At 41.4% G+C, this 14068-nt stretch overlaps 1 protein-coding gene across 1 annotated transcript; it reads left to right on the plus strand.

Annotated features, from left to right (window-relative positions):
• Positions 1-1460: 1460 nt before the first annotated feature.
• Positions 1461-13512, plus strand: CYP2U1 (cytochrome P450 family 2 subfamily U member 1). The gene is made up of 5 exons (XM_034442244.3): positions 1461-2253; positions 4087-4722; positions 10498-10659; positions 12356-12523; positions 13316-13512. The coding sequence occupies exons 1-5, from the start codon at positions 1794-1796 to the stop codon at positions 13492-13494; spliced, it is 1605 nt and encodes a 534-aa protein (XP_034298135.1). The 5' UTR covers positions 1461-1793; the 3' UTR covers positions 13495-13512.
• Positions 13513-14068: the final 556 nt, after the last annotated feature.

Genomic DNA, 14068 nt, shown 5'->3' on the forward strand with positions numbered 1-14068 from the left:
TTCCATTCACTTATTCCTAGAATGCAGCTCTTCACATACTTTGCAAAACTTTCTGTAGCCTTCAGGTTGTATGCTTCTGCTGTTGGGCTAAAACACAAGCACCCAATATTTGATTCACTGTCTGATCATAAAGAGACCATAAGACGTGGGAGACACAAGAAGGAGCTTCAGCTAGACAACAGTTTAATAAATCATATTTGAGTCTGAAGGAGAAGGGATGCAGAAGCATCTCAGAGTCCCAGGATTTGGGGAGAATAAAAGTGAGGGGTGGGAGAAGTACTTTGAGACATGCATGATTCTGTTACAGAAACCTTACAATATAGGGCTAGCATTCTTGATTGTCCTTCTTGTCTGGATTACGTCACAAGTCCTAACACACACATTTAGCTTGGGCTGTTAGGCAAAACCAATTTGGTGATGGTTCAGTCTGTGGTTGATTCCTAAAAACAATGTTAATTAGCAATCATTTTAGTTAATAATGGATAAAGCCACTGCACACATTTCTTCTGCAAAACATTTGCTTGGCTTCCATAAAATTGTCTGCTTATGGATAACGATCATGGGACTTAATGGTGATTACATACTGTAGACATATCCTTCAAAAAATCTAGTATTTAAAATATTAATAGCCTAGGATGACTAATACGCAGCCAGAGAATTTAAGAAAGAGGTTTATTATTCCTTTATTGGCCACACCAAAGCCTGGCGGCCAAAACGTGGAATGTGTTAAAGCCATTAGCTGGGCCTGAACACTTGAAAGATTCTTCGGTAATATTTATAGTGAACAAGGATCTAATTAGGGTGTGGCTATACTCTCATTTTTACCAGAGTTTATGTACTCAAGATTTTACATAACTCTTATTTCCTGCTTTGTCTACTACCTCGAGCCAAAAACGGGCTGGTTTGCATAACGTGGTATGGTAACTGCCTTGTTTACAGCGCTGGGAGCCTAGCTAAATGATCAGGAAATAAATATTACGATGGCAAATTCAGTTTCGATGGAAAAGGCTGTATCCAATTTCTACTGCATTTGTATTTCTGCTAACAAAAGGACACCGATTTGGAATTTCTCCTTCTTTTCCCACCAGTCCAAAAGCGCTTTTAAAGAAAGATCCGTTTTCCTGGTTTCTATTTTTGTGCTGAAGAGAAGGAGATCTATGTGTGTGTGGGGGGGGGGGGTGGGGTGCCCTTATATATATTGCCTTGTGCCTGATCTCGCGAATTCCTTCTTTTTATCCCGGGCTCGTTTTATTTTTACTTATTTATTTCGCTCCATCTCACTCAATGCTCTTTCCTCCCCAAACACCCCCCACAACCCCCCACCCCCACCCCAATTTCGCAGACCCGCTTGATCTCCGCAGGCCGCTATCGTGTGCCCATCAGCGCCCACTGCTGCCGCTGCATTGCACGGCCTTCTAACAACCACCGTTCAGCGGTCCCCGTTTCCGCGCTGCAAACACAGCGCGCGCCGCGTCCCGGCCGAGCCGACGCATCGCTCCAGCTCCGGCGGATCAGAGCAGGGGGAAAAGCCCCCCCGCCCCCACCCACCACTGTGAGTCACGACGTCACGGGTTTGGGGGGGGGGGCAGTTTCCTGCGAGCTGTCATTGCTCCTTTCCTCCCCGCAGGCAGCCAATCAAAAGAGGAGCTGCTGCAAGCGGCCGGGGAAGCGAAGGCGCGTCCACAATAGCCCGGAGAATAAGAGGATGGTCTAATAGCGGACGCCCCTTAAACAGGTTGCTCGTTGGCGCCGCGCTGGACCTGCTGCTGGGTTCGCCCTTTGCCTCGGGCAGGATGGCGGCGGTCGCCAGTGCGGAGGAGCCGGCTTCTTCTCTAGCACCAGATACCGTTAGAGCGGCGATGCTCGGAGCCGCCGGGCTGCTGCTGGCGTTGTGGTGGCTGTTGGGCCGCCAGACTCTGCAGCGCCTTCCACCTGGCCCCAAGCCCTGGCCCCTGGTGGGCAACTTTGCCTTCGCCCTGCTGCCCAAAAGGCTGCAGGTCCTCGGCTTCTTCCCGACCCGCAAGAAGGAAGGGAACTGCGACCGAGCCGAGGATGGAGGGCCGACGCCGATGCATGTGCTGCTTACCGGGCTGGCCAAAATGTACGGCAGCATCTTCCGAATGGACTTGGGCAGCCGCCACGTCATTGTGCTTAGCGACTTCGAAGCTGTCCGCGATGCGCTGGTCACTCAGGCCGAGGTCTTCAGCGATCGCCCCAGTATGCCCATGGTGGCCATGCTCACCGAGAAGAAGGGTAACGGGGCCGTGTGGGGCGGGCAGTGGGTTCGACGGGGCGCAGGCTTTGATCAGGGACCCTTCTGGCTCTTGCCCGGGGGTGGGGGGGCTGCAGGGCGGTCAGGAACCGGGTCTGGTGGGGCAGAAAGACTCCAACCGGAGAGATTACCCTGTCCTGAAGGCCCCTGCCCAGCCCTTAGTTTGCACCTGTAATGAGGGAAAGGGATACCTTTACTCCTTCCCTAAAGCTGTTTTTATTTTGACCTGTGGGTGTGTCTCATTTGGTTTAGACACACCCAACAAATCATGGTTTCAAAATAAAGTAGCACAAATGTCTGTACCCCAAGTTGAAACTGGAATCTTTTGATGCTCTCTCAGCCAGGTTGTTTTTTTGCAGAGGTTTCATTTCCCAAACTGAGTAATACCATCAGTGCTAGTAAGGAAACTGGTGGCTTGCCCTGTCAGTGTTGGCGGGAGTGGTCTTGCTGGTTAATCTTGGGGTTAATCTCTGCTTATCTGGGTGTTGTGCAAGTGAGCAGGTGTTTAGGTCTTTTTCTTTTTTTTTTCCTTTTTGATTGTCTCTTTTGAATAGTAGTAAGTGTTGTTTGTCTCTGTGTGCCTATTGATGGCGGATTTGTCTGAGTGTCAGGCTTCTAAGAATTCTTTAGTGTTTTGGGGCTTGGCTTGGTCTAGAATGTTTCCCAGTTGAAAACATGGTTAAATCTGTCTATGTGTTGTGAAATTAAGAAAATGTCATGACATCTTCTGACTGCTAGTTGATGTTCATGAAGACAGATAACCATATTTTCAACTGGAAAATGTTCTAGACTAAGCCAAGTCACAAAGGATTAGAAAATTCCTGTATATCATGAACTTAGACTATCACTTGGCACATAGCACCATCAATCGGCACATGCCAATCACTTGGCACTTAGGCCATCAATAGGCACAACATCCACACCCATTTAAAAGAAACAGCCAAAAAGACCACCCTAAACACCACTTTACCAGCAATCAACACCTGGATGATTAAGGCCAAGATTAACACTAGGCCAACAATGAATAAGTAAACAACACTCTAATCCGCCAGGCTGGGCTATCAATATAAAGATTTTAATTGGTTTTAAATTGGGTTTTTAAATTCGGGGTTTTATAATTTGGGCCTATTATTTAATAATTTTAATTATTTTTAAATATTGTCTGTCTTTGTGTTTTTAATTAGGCTGTACACTGCCCTGAGTCCTTCGGGAGAAGGCCGGTATAGAAATAAAATAAATAAATAAATAATCAAGAAACTACCAGCTCAGATAAGCAAACTAACAGTAAACAGCCCAGTTAGGAACTACCTAGTCCACTCCCACCAATACTGACAGGGCAAACCACTAGTATATAAAACGAGAGCAAACTTGATTTATTTACTACTACTGATGTTACCTAGTTTGGTAATTGAACGTTTGCAACAACTAAATTTAGAGAGCACCAAGGACTCCACAGTTAGCACAATGTGTGAACTGAGTCTTAGGCTTCTATTATAGGCACACTTTTTGAGGCAGTGAAAGATCAGACTTTTAACCAACTGAATTGCATAGTATGTAAACATTACAGCATTCTGCAGAATACTTACCACGAGGAGGCAGAAACTGAGCTAGGACTCGGCTAAGCAAAGGCTTGCTAAAATGACCGAAATTAAAAGACTGGTGTAAATAAGGAGTTTGGGGCCACCTTTTCCAACTAACAAATTACATTAAAGGGTGTATGGATTTGTGATCTACAGTTCACTTAATCAGCTGCATAAAAGGGTTAGAGTTAGACTAATGCAGGATTCATCTTAAGTGTCCTTTTCTCCATACAGGTGTGGTGTTTGCGCCTTATAATCCAGTGTGGAAAAAACAAAGGAAGTTTTCCCACTCAACTCTCCGTCACTTTGGATTAGGAAAGCACAGTCTGGAGCCTAAAATCATTGAAGAATTTAAGTATGTGAAAGATGAGATCCTGAAACATGGAGAGGAGCAATTCAATCCTTTTCCTATTATTGGCAATGCAGTGTCCAATGTGATCTGCTCAATGGCCTTTGGTAGGCGCTTTGATTATGATGATGCTGAGTTCAAGAACATGCTAAATCTTATGTCACGTGCACTGGTGTTCAGCCTGAATAGTCAGGTACTGTTGGTCAACATTTGCCCATGGCTCTATTATCTTCCTTTTGGACCTTTCAGAGAATTCAGGCAGATTGTGCTGGATATCACAGCTTTCTTGAAAAACATCATTAAACAGCACAGGGAAAGCTTGGATGCCCAGCATCCCCGAGACTTCATTGATATGTATCTTGTGCATTCAGATGAAGAAAAGAAGATCAATGGGGAAAGTAGCTTTAATGAAGATTACCTGTTCTTCATTATTGGAGACCTTTTTATTGCAGGCACAGATACTACATCCAACACCCTACTCTGGAGCCTTCTTTACATGTCCCTTCACCCACAAGAGCAAAGTACGTGGCATTGGATTTTATCTACATTTCCTACTGAACCTACTTTGAAGTCAGTAATTCAAAGCTTTTCTACTTGGGCGGGCAGGCTGGACTTTCTGTGTGGGTGGGGTGGAGCCGGGCTTTTCAAGATGTTTTAAAAAATAAACAATGAAAGGGAAAGGGAGCAGCATTTTTTGTTGGCTTTGCTGTCTTTCTTGGGGTGTGCTTCTTTAAAGGAAAGAAGGGAAAGTCTACGCAAGGAGCAGGAGAGCTGATCAGAGCATTTTGGCAAAACCTCCTGCTTGGACTTGGAATAGGCAAGATATGTCTGTCAATGCATTGGGAATGACAATCCTATGTATGTGGTAGAATTAGGGATTATGTATGTTCCACAATGCAAAGAGACAAAGCTATTTAAAACATTCTATAAAAGAGTAGACGAAACAATCTTTTCTCAGGATGGAGAAACGAAACAAAGCAATCTTCCAAGACAGCTGTATTGGAACTGATGTTTTAAAGTTTGTTTCATTAATAATATGTTATTATTATACATAATAATTATATGCCAATTTAGGTTTTTCTCTCCTTGAGCAGTATAAATCCCTTAATCCCAACTAGACTGCCCCAGAGGGTCTGAAAATGGTGGCTTGACTGCTTCCCTAATATGATACCTCAGTTATATATATTCTTATTGACCTCAAGAAAGTTTCTCAACCTGGTGCTAAATAGTAAAATGTTTAAGGAAGATAAAGAGTTTCTTTGTTGTTCAAACAACCAAATGTTGGAGATTGTTCAGCCAACCAGGCAGAGTTACTGCCTCAAGAGAGGATTGGATTAAAAGTATATTCTAGGTCATTGTGTAAATAGGATTTGTCAAACAAATGGGATATGCTGGTATACTCGGATTAACTTTGAACTCATTTTTTTAAAAAAAAGAATAAATAAAGCCGAAAAAATAACAAACAGGCAGAAAGAAGACTGCAAATTCTCCCAAGGTGAGCTCATGATTCCTTTGTGAGGCTGTGGGATGGTAGGGTACTGATGAGCTGAAGCCATGAGGTAATAAGGATTTAGGATAGGAAATGCCACCTTGAAGGTGACTGTGGCTCCATCACCCTGAAGGAGCCTATTTATATCCAACTGTTCTCAACAGCTAAATGCAACCTATTTTGGGGGGAAGGTAATACATTGGGGATTTAGCTGTAAGATGCTTTAAAAGAAACAGATTGTCTGAACTCTTTTTATTCAGAGTTCTGAATGGGGCCAAGATGGCATTGCTTTTGGGTTGATGACCTTGTTGGGGCCTCGATTGGGTGTGCATCATGTCCACGCTTGGACCCTCTGCGCATGCGCAGAAGGTCAAAAACAGATTACTTCCTGGTTAAAACCAGGAAATAACAATGTCCAGGTGGCTGGCCAGAACCTTGCGTGGCCTCCGCTACCAGTTCTCCAAACCACATCTCTACTGGTTTGGCCAAACCGGTCCGAACCGGTAGCATTTCACCCCTGACTGTAGGATTTGGTCATCTTCTCCCTGCTGCATTTTACCATCTACTTGAAAGTACTAGGGAATGTCATCTGCCAGTTTGAAGTGAAATATCCTTAATAGGCAGATGATATTAATTATATATCACTGTTGCACTGTAGAAATCTCATCCCTGGAGGGGATGCTGGAGGCTGCTGGAGTCTGGATGGACAAACATGCTAAAACTGAATCCAAGCAAGAAGTTGCTGTTTGTTCATCACAGTATTTTTGTCTTTTCAAGTGGTATCTCTTGACATAAAAGTACTACTCTTGAGGTAGCAGGACTGCAACTTGGAGGCGTTTTTTGAATCATACCTACTATTGCATGCTTGGGTGGAAAGTGTGGCTTTTGCCGATTTTCACTGGTGCATTGCTTGCATCTTTTCTTGGGGCACAATGGCTGTAGTGACTTACACTATTATTGCCACTCATTTCTCTGATTCTTGGGCTGGTGTTGCTATGAGTATATAATACTTGTATTGCTACTCTTGAACTGACTCCCAATAGGTTTCCGGTTCTGGTCTAACTGATATTGTCTTTAATGACACCTCCAACTAGAGTTGGCCCATCCAATGTATTTCTTCTGGGAAAAACTGCTAGTGCTGTCCCGTCTGAAATGAGAGGGTTAGGAGCTAGAAAAGGCAAAGGGTGTTTTTCACTAATGCCCCCTTTCTAATTCTAGAACAGCCTATCCTGAAAACAAAATTTAGCCCCCTCAGTAGATGTCTTTCAAAAGTTGGTTAAACAAAACACTTCAAAAGTCATTTGGAGGAATAATAGGATGTCACCATCTTGCTTTGATTGCTGCTCTATGTTGCTTTTTAATATTTTATAGTGGATGTTTCAATTTTTTGTGAAGGAGGGCTAAGTCTTGAGAAATTTAGTGAATAATTTAATGAATAAAAATAAATAAATATTTTTTTGCTAAAAACACAGCACACATAGTGACAGCAAATTGCTGGCTGAATGTGAAGTTTCTGAAAGATGCCTTAATTAATTCATGAGCCATGAGAAAACTTCAAAAGAAATACAGTCATTTATTAGGAGCACCATTTTGGCAATATTTGGATGCAGTTAGAAATAATCCCACGTAGATTTAAATTCCCCTATGACCCTGTCTCTCCCCTCCTCCCTGGCCATGTCATAAATCACATTTTCCAATTAACCACTTTGGCTGGCTATGAAACCCAACACTCTCCTACTGATTGCGGTAAGAAAGCATCTGTGGAATATAGCTTCAGTTAGGGAAATCAATCAGCTCCATCAGTTCTCCCTCCCTCCTGCTCATGGCAACTTGAAAGCTTTGCAAGTTGACACTGAACAGCTTTCATGTTTCGTGTATTATTTATTCTCTGCCACCCTATCGAATGTTTTCACAAGTTCTGGCTTTGCAGTTAGCAGCAATTAGGAAAGTCTTCAGTAAATGAATATAGGATGTTCTAGAACAGTTTTAGACAACTTGCTTCTCTGTCTTTGCAGACCCTTCTGACCCTTCTTGCTGAAAATTGGTGGCCCCTTCTCCCCATCTTGGAGCATGAAATGCAGAAATAATGCAAACCCCAAAATAGATTTAACATTGTTTTAAAACTAAAACATTACCCCTATATTCTTTTCTGCACTATGACTGGAAATTAGCTCACTTTCACTGTGCCATTTTAAGAGTTCCTCCATTTCAGGTAATAAAAAATACAAAACCTTGGACAAAAATAGCCATAACAAAACAGTATTTTAACATTTTTTTTTTGTAAAAACATTCCATTCATTTAACTTTTTGTCTTATTTTTTTTTCTAACACCTTTTAAGTATCTCAGTCCGATTTCTGGTTTAGGCAGAAGAGGGCAGTGTTTGACATATAGCTGGCATTAAAGCTGTGCAAATAAGGTTTTTTTTCATAATTTATTTTGAAATACTTCATCATGGTATGAATATAAGAACTGTGCTGATATAGGCCTTAGGCCCATGTATTCCAGTGTTTTGTTTCTCACAATGGCCAGCTGAATATATTCAGGAAGCTTACAATCCTGTAAAGGTACTAATCTGTTAGCCATCATTCTCTATTGTTTTCCAGAAACCGGTATTTAAGACATACTGTCTGTAAATGGAATTTGTAGCCATTAATCTACTGATTCTCTATGAATCTGTCCAATACTCTTTGAAAACCATCCATCTTGGCAGTGGCTTCTGTGGACTGTATGAAATAAGAGTTCCTTCTGTTGCTCATGAATCTCTGTGCAATTTGTTTCAATGACTGCCCTCAATCCTCATTGTGAGGAAAGGGCAAAAGCCTTATTTCTCCATGTTATCAGTGCCATTCATGATTTTCTATACTTTTGTCACATCTGTTGTTAGCCTAATTTTTCCAGGTTAAGCAGCCCAGTTGCTATAGTTTTTCTTCACAGGACAACTGATGTTGCCTGTTCGTTGTACTTTGTCAGGCTTTAGGCTTAAAATCTTCCTTAAGGTGTGCTGAATAGAAAGGTGCATGACACTCCCAACTGTGATCTCACCATAGATTTTATATAATGGCATTATTGGGATTGCCAATTCTTTTTTCCCAATTTCTTTCCAAGATTCCAAGCATACATTCACCATTTTTTTAGCAGCAGGTCCATACTAGATTGACGTTTCACTGAACTTTCTAATCTAGTTCCAAGTTTCTTTCTTGACTGATCATTATCAGCATAGTTCCATTAATGTATAGGTCAGTGATGGCGAACCTTTTCGGCACCGAGTGTGCATGCTCGTCGGGGCTGCAACCTGGAAAAGGAGCTGCCAAGGGCGCATGCGCATGCCTGAAAATGAACTTTTGGTTTCCGGCGCGCACATGTGTGCCGGCCAGCTATACTTCCGGGTTTCTGGCGTGCATGCGTGTGCGATGATCAGCTTGCCGGTGCGCATGCTCACGCAGGAAAACGGAAGACAGGCTCTTCCAGTTTCCAGCACTGCGGCACGCAAAAAGGCCAGCTGATTATCACACGCGCATGTATGCCAGAAACCTGGAAAAGGAATTGGCGCCACCGTGCGTGCCAGGCGACATGGCTCCGCGTGCCACTTAGGGCATGCATGCCATAGGTTCGCCATCACGGATATAGGTGAAATGGGGAAATTTTTATGCCAACATACATAATTTTATCCATTTATATTATACTACATTTGAAGACTAAAATCTTATGGCATTTCTGGACTCCTACATAAATGGATAGCTGCCTTCCTGTCAAACAGACAAGAAGTGGTCAAAATAGGAAGCGCTCTATCAAATCCTGTACATGTTAATAGTGATGTTCCGCAAGGCAGTGTTTTAGGTCCAACACTCTTCATAATTTACATAAATGACCTTTGCGATCATATTAAAAGCAACTGTGAATATGACTTCAGTAACAGAGTGGTCAATGCCTGGAATGTACTACCTGACTCTGTAGTTTCTTCCCCCAACCCCCAAAACTTTAACCTTAAACTGTCTACTGTTGACCTCACCCCATTCCTAAGAGGTCTGTAAGGGGCGTGCATAAGTGCACCAGCGTGCCTACCGTCCCTGTCCTAATATTCCTTTTTACTTACTCTTTTCATGTATCCAAATTATGTTCATACTTTTACCTGTTGACAAAATAAAATAAAATAAAATAAAATAATAAAAAAAATAAAAAAAAATAAATAAAAAATAAAAATAAAATAAAATAATAAAATAAAAAAAATAAAAAAATAAATAAAATAATAAAATAAAATAAAATAAAATAAAATAAAATAAAATAAAATAAAATAAAATAATAAAAAAGTAAGTAAGTAAGTAAGACATTTTCCCCAGTTAGGAGAGAGACGTTCAGGGCAATCCACAGCCGTTTTTTGGTATGTCGACCCTGAACGTTTTGATAACATCAGCAGGCATAACTCCTTAACTACTCAAATCTTAATTTCAAATTGTTTACTTACAAAAAAAAAAGCTAAGATCCCAATAATGATCTTTTGGGGACAGTACTTTACATATCTGAATCAAGGAGAGATTTGCCTTTTTATTCCTACTTTCTATTTCCTATATGTGCAGACATTTTTCAAAATACTAAAACACATCTAAAACTAACCAGTGTACAGATTTTCATGGCAGAGGAGACAAATGCAAGATTAAAGGGACTCTCATCGAGAGTCATTCTTCTGGACCTGTATCATGAAAGTCTCTCTCTATATCCAATAACCCTCCTCCTCCTTCATTAGACTGCAGATGAACCAGTTCTCTGCCCACCCAAAACATTATTTTACTATTTATTTATTTTGCATAGGAAAGGTTCAAGAAGAAATTGAATTGGTCATTGGGTGCAACAGACCTCCTACCCTGGCTGATAAGGCGCACATGCCCTTTACAGAAGCAACTATTATGGAAATTCAAAGGATGACAGTGGTTGTCCCTCTTTCTATTCCTCGGATGGCCTCAGAAACTACTGGTCAGTATTGAAGAATAGATATGCTGGTCAGCTTGACAATGCTGTTCTTTCCTGCTGCAAGTTCATTTGGCTGAGGAACAATACATTCAGTAGAAACTTGAAAAACTGAAATGAGCAACATTCAGTTCTGTTTGTTGCTACAAATTCCAGGGTATCAAAATAGTTAACCTGTTGAACTAGGACAAGGGATACCCAAGTACAAGTCTTTCTTTCAATGTAGACGTTTACAGGTAATTCTGGGCCAATCACTCTTTAGTTCAACCATTTCATACATTGGTGGGTTTCACTTACTTTGCTACTGATTTGCTCGCACGAGCGCCACTTCTGCGCATGCACAGAAGCTTCTGCGCATGCGCAGAGCGTATTTGATGATGTCCGGGGGGGTAGGCAGAGCCTCCCACTGCTGCTGCTACAGATTCGCCCGAACCGGGGCGAACCGGTAGCAACCCACCACTGATTTCAGAGTGTTGTTGTTATGGGTAAAAACTAAAGGAGGGAATACTATGCTTAGTACCTTAAGATTCTAATGAAAAGTAGGATATTAATCTAACAATTACAATAACTTGCTCTTCCTTTAATTTTTACAGTGGGCATTCTTTATTTAATTGTTGTAAATACTTAATTTTCTTGTTCTATCACCTTAGGAATTATAATTTAATGGTAACTTGGAATTATAATTTAATGGTAACTTGGGAGGTTTACAGGGGTGGGTGGAAGCAAATGAGGACTAAAGCTGATTTGGATTGCCTGCTATAGCTGAAAGCATATTTCAAGAGGCTGTAATATTTACAAAAAGTTTGGCATTTATGTTTATGATCTTATGGTTTGATTAGTCTCCCTTACATTTACATTTTTCTTCCACAAACACTCATATATATGTATCTGCATTCCTGTAATACCAAACAACCATTTTAATTAGGCAAAATAACATTCATCCAAATCAGTTTTTTAATGTCTGTTGATTTCAGTAAATAAGGGCTATAAAGAAGAAAAGGAATTCTATAGAAAATTGCTTCAGTTTTGATGTTTCTAGTTATGAATTGGTACCGTGTTTCCCCTATCCTGAAAGTAAGCTTGATTTTATGTGTGCCCCTAATATAAGCCCTACCCCAAAAATAAGGCCTAGTTAAGACTTGGCCCACTCTGTCCCACTGTCTGGTTGTATGAGATGAGGCAAGTTGCATGCGTAAAAATCAAGCTAGGATGAGGGGGGGGGCTTCCCCACACACCCGCTTACCTTAGGACCGTTGCATCCAGGCTTCCCACGCCTTGACACCTGTAGCACTGCTGCCCAACTTCTGTGACCGCTTGTGGCCGGACGCCACATGGCACATCAAGCCAGTGCCACTTGTGGCAGGAAACAGCGTGGCACATTACTCTGGTGCTGCCACTCGCACAGTGACGCAACATGCCACGTGGAAAAACTCAGGCAGTGGCGCAACAGGTGTTGGGATGTGGGAGGCATGGCTGTGGCATTCCTAGCCACCTTGAGTCTTCAGAGAAAGGCGGAATACAAGTTAAACAAACAAACAAACAAACAAACAAACAAATAGGTAAAACACCCCCTGAAAATAAGACCTGGTGTTTATTTTGGGGCCCAAAAGAAAATAAGAGCTGGTTTTATTTTCGGGGAAACACGGGTACTTTATTGGTGATCCGTATATTTTGATCTGAACTTTATTCTTTCTCCTTTCAGAGCTTCAGGGATACATTATTCCAAAGGGCAGCATAATCATTCCTAATTTATGGTCCGTGCACAGAGATCCCAACAAATGGGAAAACCCAAATGATTTTTGCCCTGCAAGATTTCTGGATGAGAATGGCCAGCTCCTCAAAAAAGAAACATTTATTCCTTTTGGAATTGGTAATTTAATTGTTTAGAGTAAAGATTATGTCAACATTAATGTGATAGAACTTTAAATCACCTACTTACCATATTTTTCGGAGTATAAAATGCACTGGATTATAAGACGCAGCTTAGTTTTTGGGGAGGAAAATAGGAAAAAAAAATGCCTACCAGATATTCATCTGGCTAGCGTCCTTAGTCTCGTTAGCTTCAGCACATTAGTTTGCTGGTTTTTTTATCCCCTGCTTGGGGATAAAAAACAGCTTTTAAAGCACAATCGATCTTTGGACAGAGAAGCAATGAGAAAAGCAGGCAAACCACGGAGATTGTTTCACTCGCTAGCGCCTCCTTAGGGCTGAAAAAAACCTTCACAACTGAGAGTCGGAAGAAGCAGGCAAAGCAGGGAAGATCGCTTCACTGAAAAAGCTTCTAAAGCACAGTTGAGAGTCGGAGGTAGATCGCTTCACTCGCTAGTGCCTCATTAGGGCTGGAAAAAAGCTTTGAAAAAGCTACATTTGGAGTATAAGACGCACCCAAATTTTCAGCCTCTTTTAGGAGGGAAAAAATGTGTCTTATACCCCCCAAAATACGGTATTTGTAGTAGACACTGCAAAGGCACCTTGGGGTGAGAAGTAACCATTTTGCCAGGCATGAAAAGGTCGACATGTGAAGGTTCAATTTAACTGATTTATTGCTCACACATATTATACTATATAATATGTGTGAGCAATAAATCAGTTAAATTGAATTGTGAAAAATCATTTTTGTCTCCCCGTAATCCCTTTTCTTGTTTTTGTTTTCTTTTTAAAGGCAAACGTGTGTGCATGGGAGAACAGCTTGCCAAGATGGAGCTTTTCTTGATGTTTGTGAGCCTTTTGCAAAGTTTCACCTTTATATACCCTGAGGACTTAAAGAAACCACCAATGGAAGGAAGATTCGGCCTGACGTTAGCTCCCTTTCCATTTAAACTTATTGCCTTAAAGAGATGAGGAAACTTCCAAGACAAATGCTGCATGATGTTCATGTTACTATATGAAATTCAGGGCTTTAAATGAAACGTTCTTCACCAAAAGCTAGTCATTAGCCCAAACAGGCTAGGGAATTTTCAGCCCATGGGGCATCCAAAAATTATCAAGCACTTTCTTCTTCGCTTGGGCTGTCCCCCACTTGATACGCTGAAACTCTTCAACTATAGAAACAAACTGAAGTATGTTGACCCCAAGAGCTGCAGAGTAACAAGAGAAAATTGGGGCAGCCACATGTAAGGGAACCATTAAATGGTGTTAAATGCCTTTTTATAGTAGATAAAAAGCAAAGGAAAATATTGGAAATCTAATTTGCACACGACAATAGACAAAAGCCAAAAAAAAAAAAAAAAATAAATCAGAAAGCACTTTATGTATTTGGAACTTTTTAAAAAGACATAGTTAAAGATGCTTAACAGGTTATTTTAAAAACTTAAGCGGCATTGCAAACTGTCTTAAAAACCAGAGTCTGTTGGGGAGTCTTGGGTGTGTGTCTTCTATTGGGTAAGTTTGGCTTGTCTTCACTTTCAGCAGTAAA

This window comes from Pantherophis guttatus, chromosome 8, assembly GCF_059756535.1.
Source record: "Pantherophis guttatus breed Tessera chromosome 8, ASM5975653v1, whole genome shotgun sequence".
NCBI lineage: Eukaryota > Metazoa > Chordata > Lepidosauria > Squamata > Colubridae > Pantherophis > Pantherophis guttatus.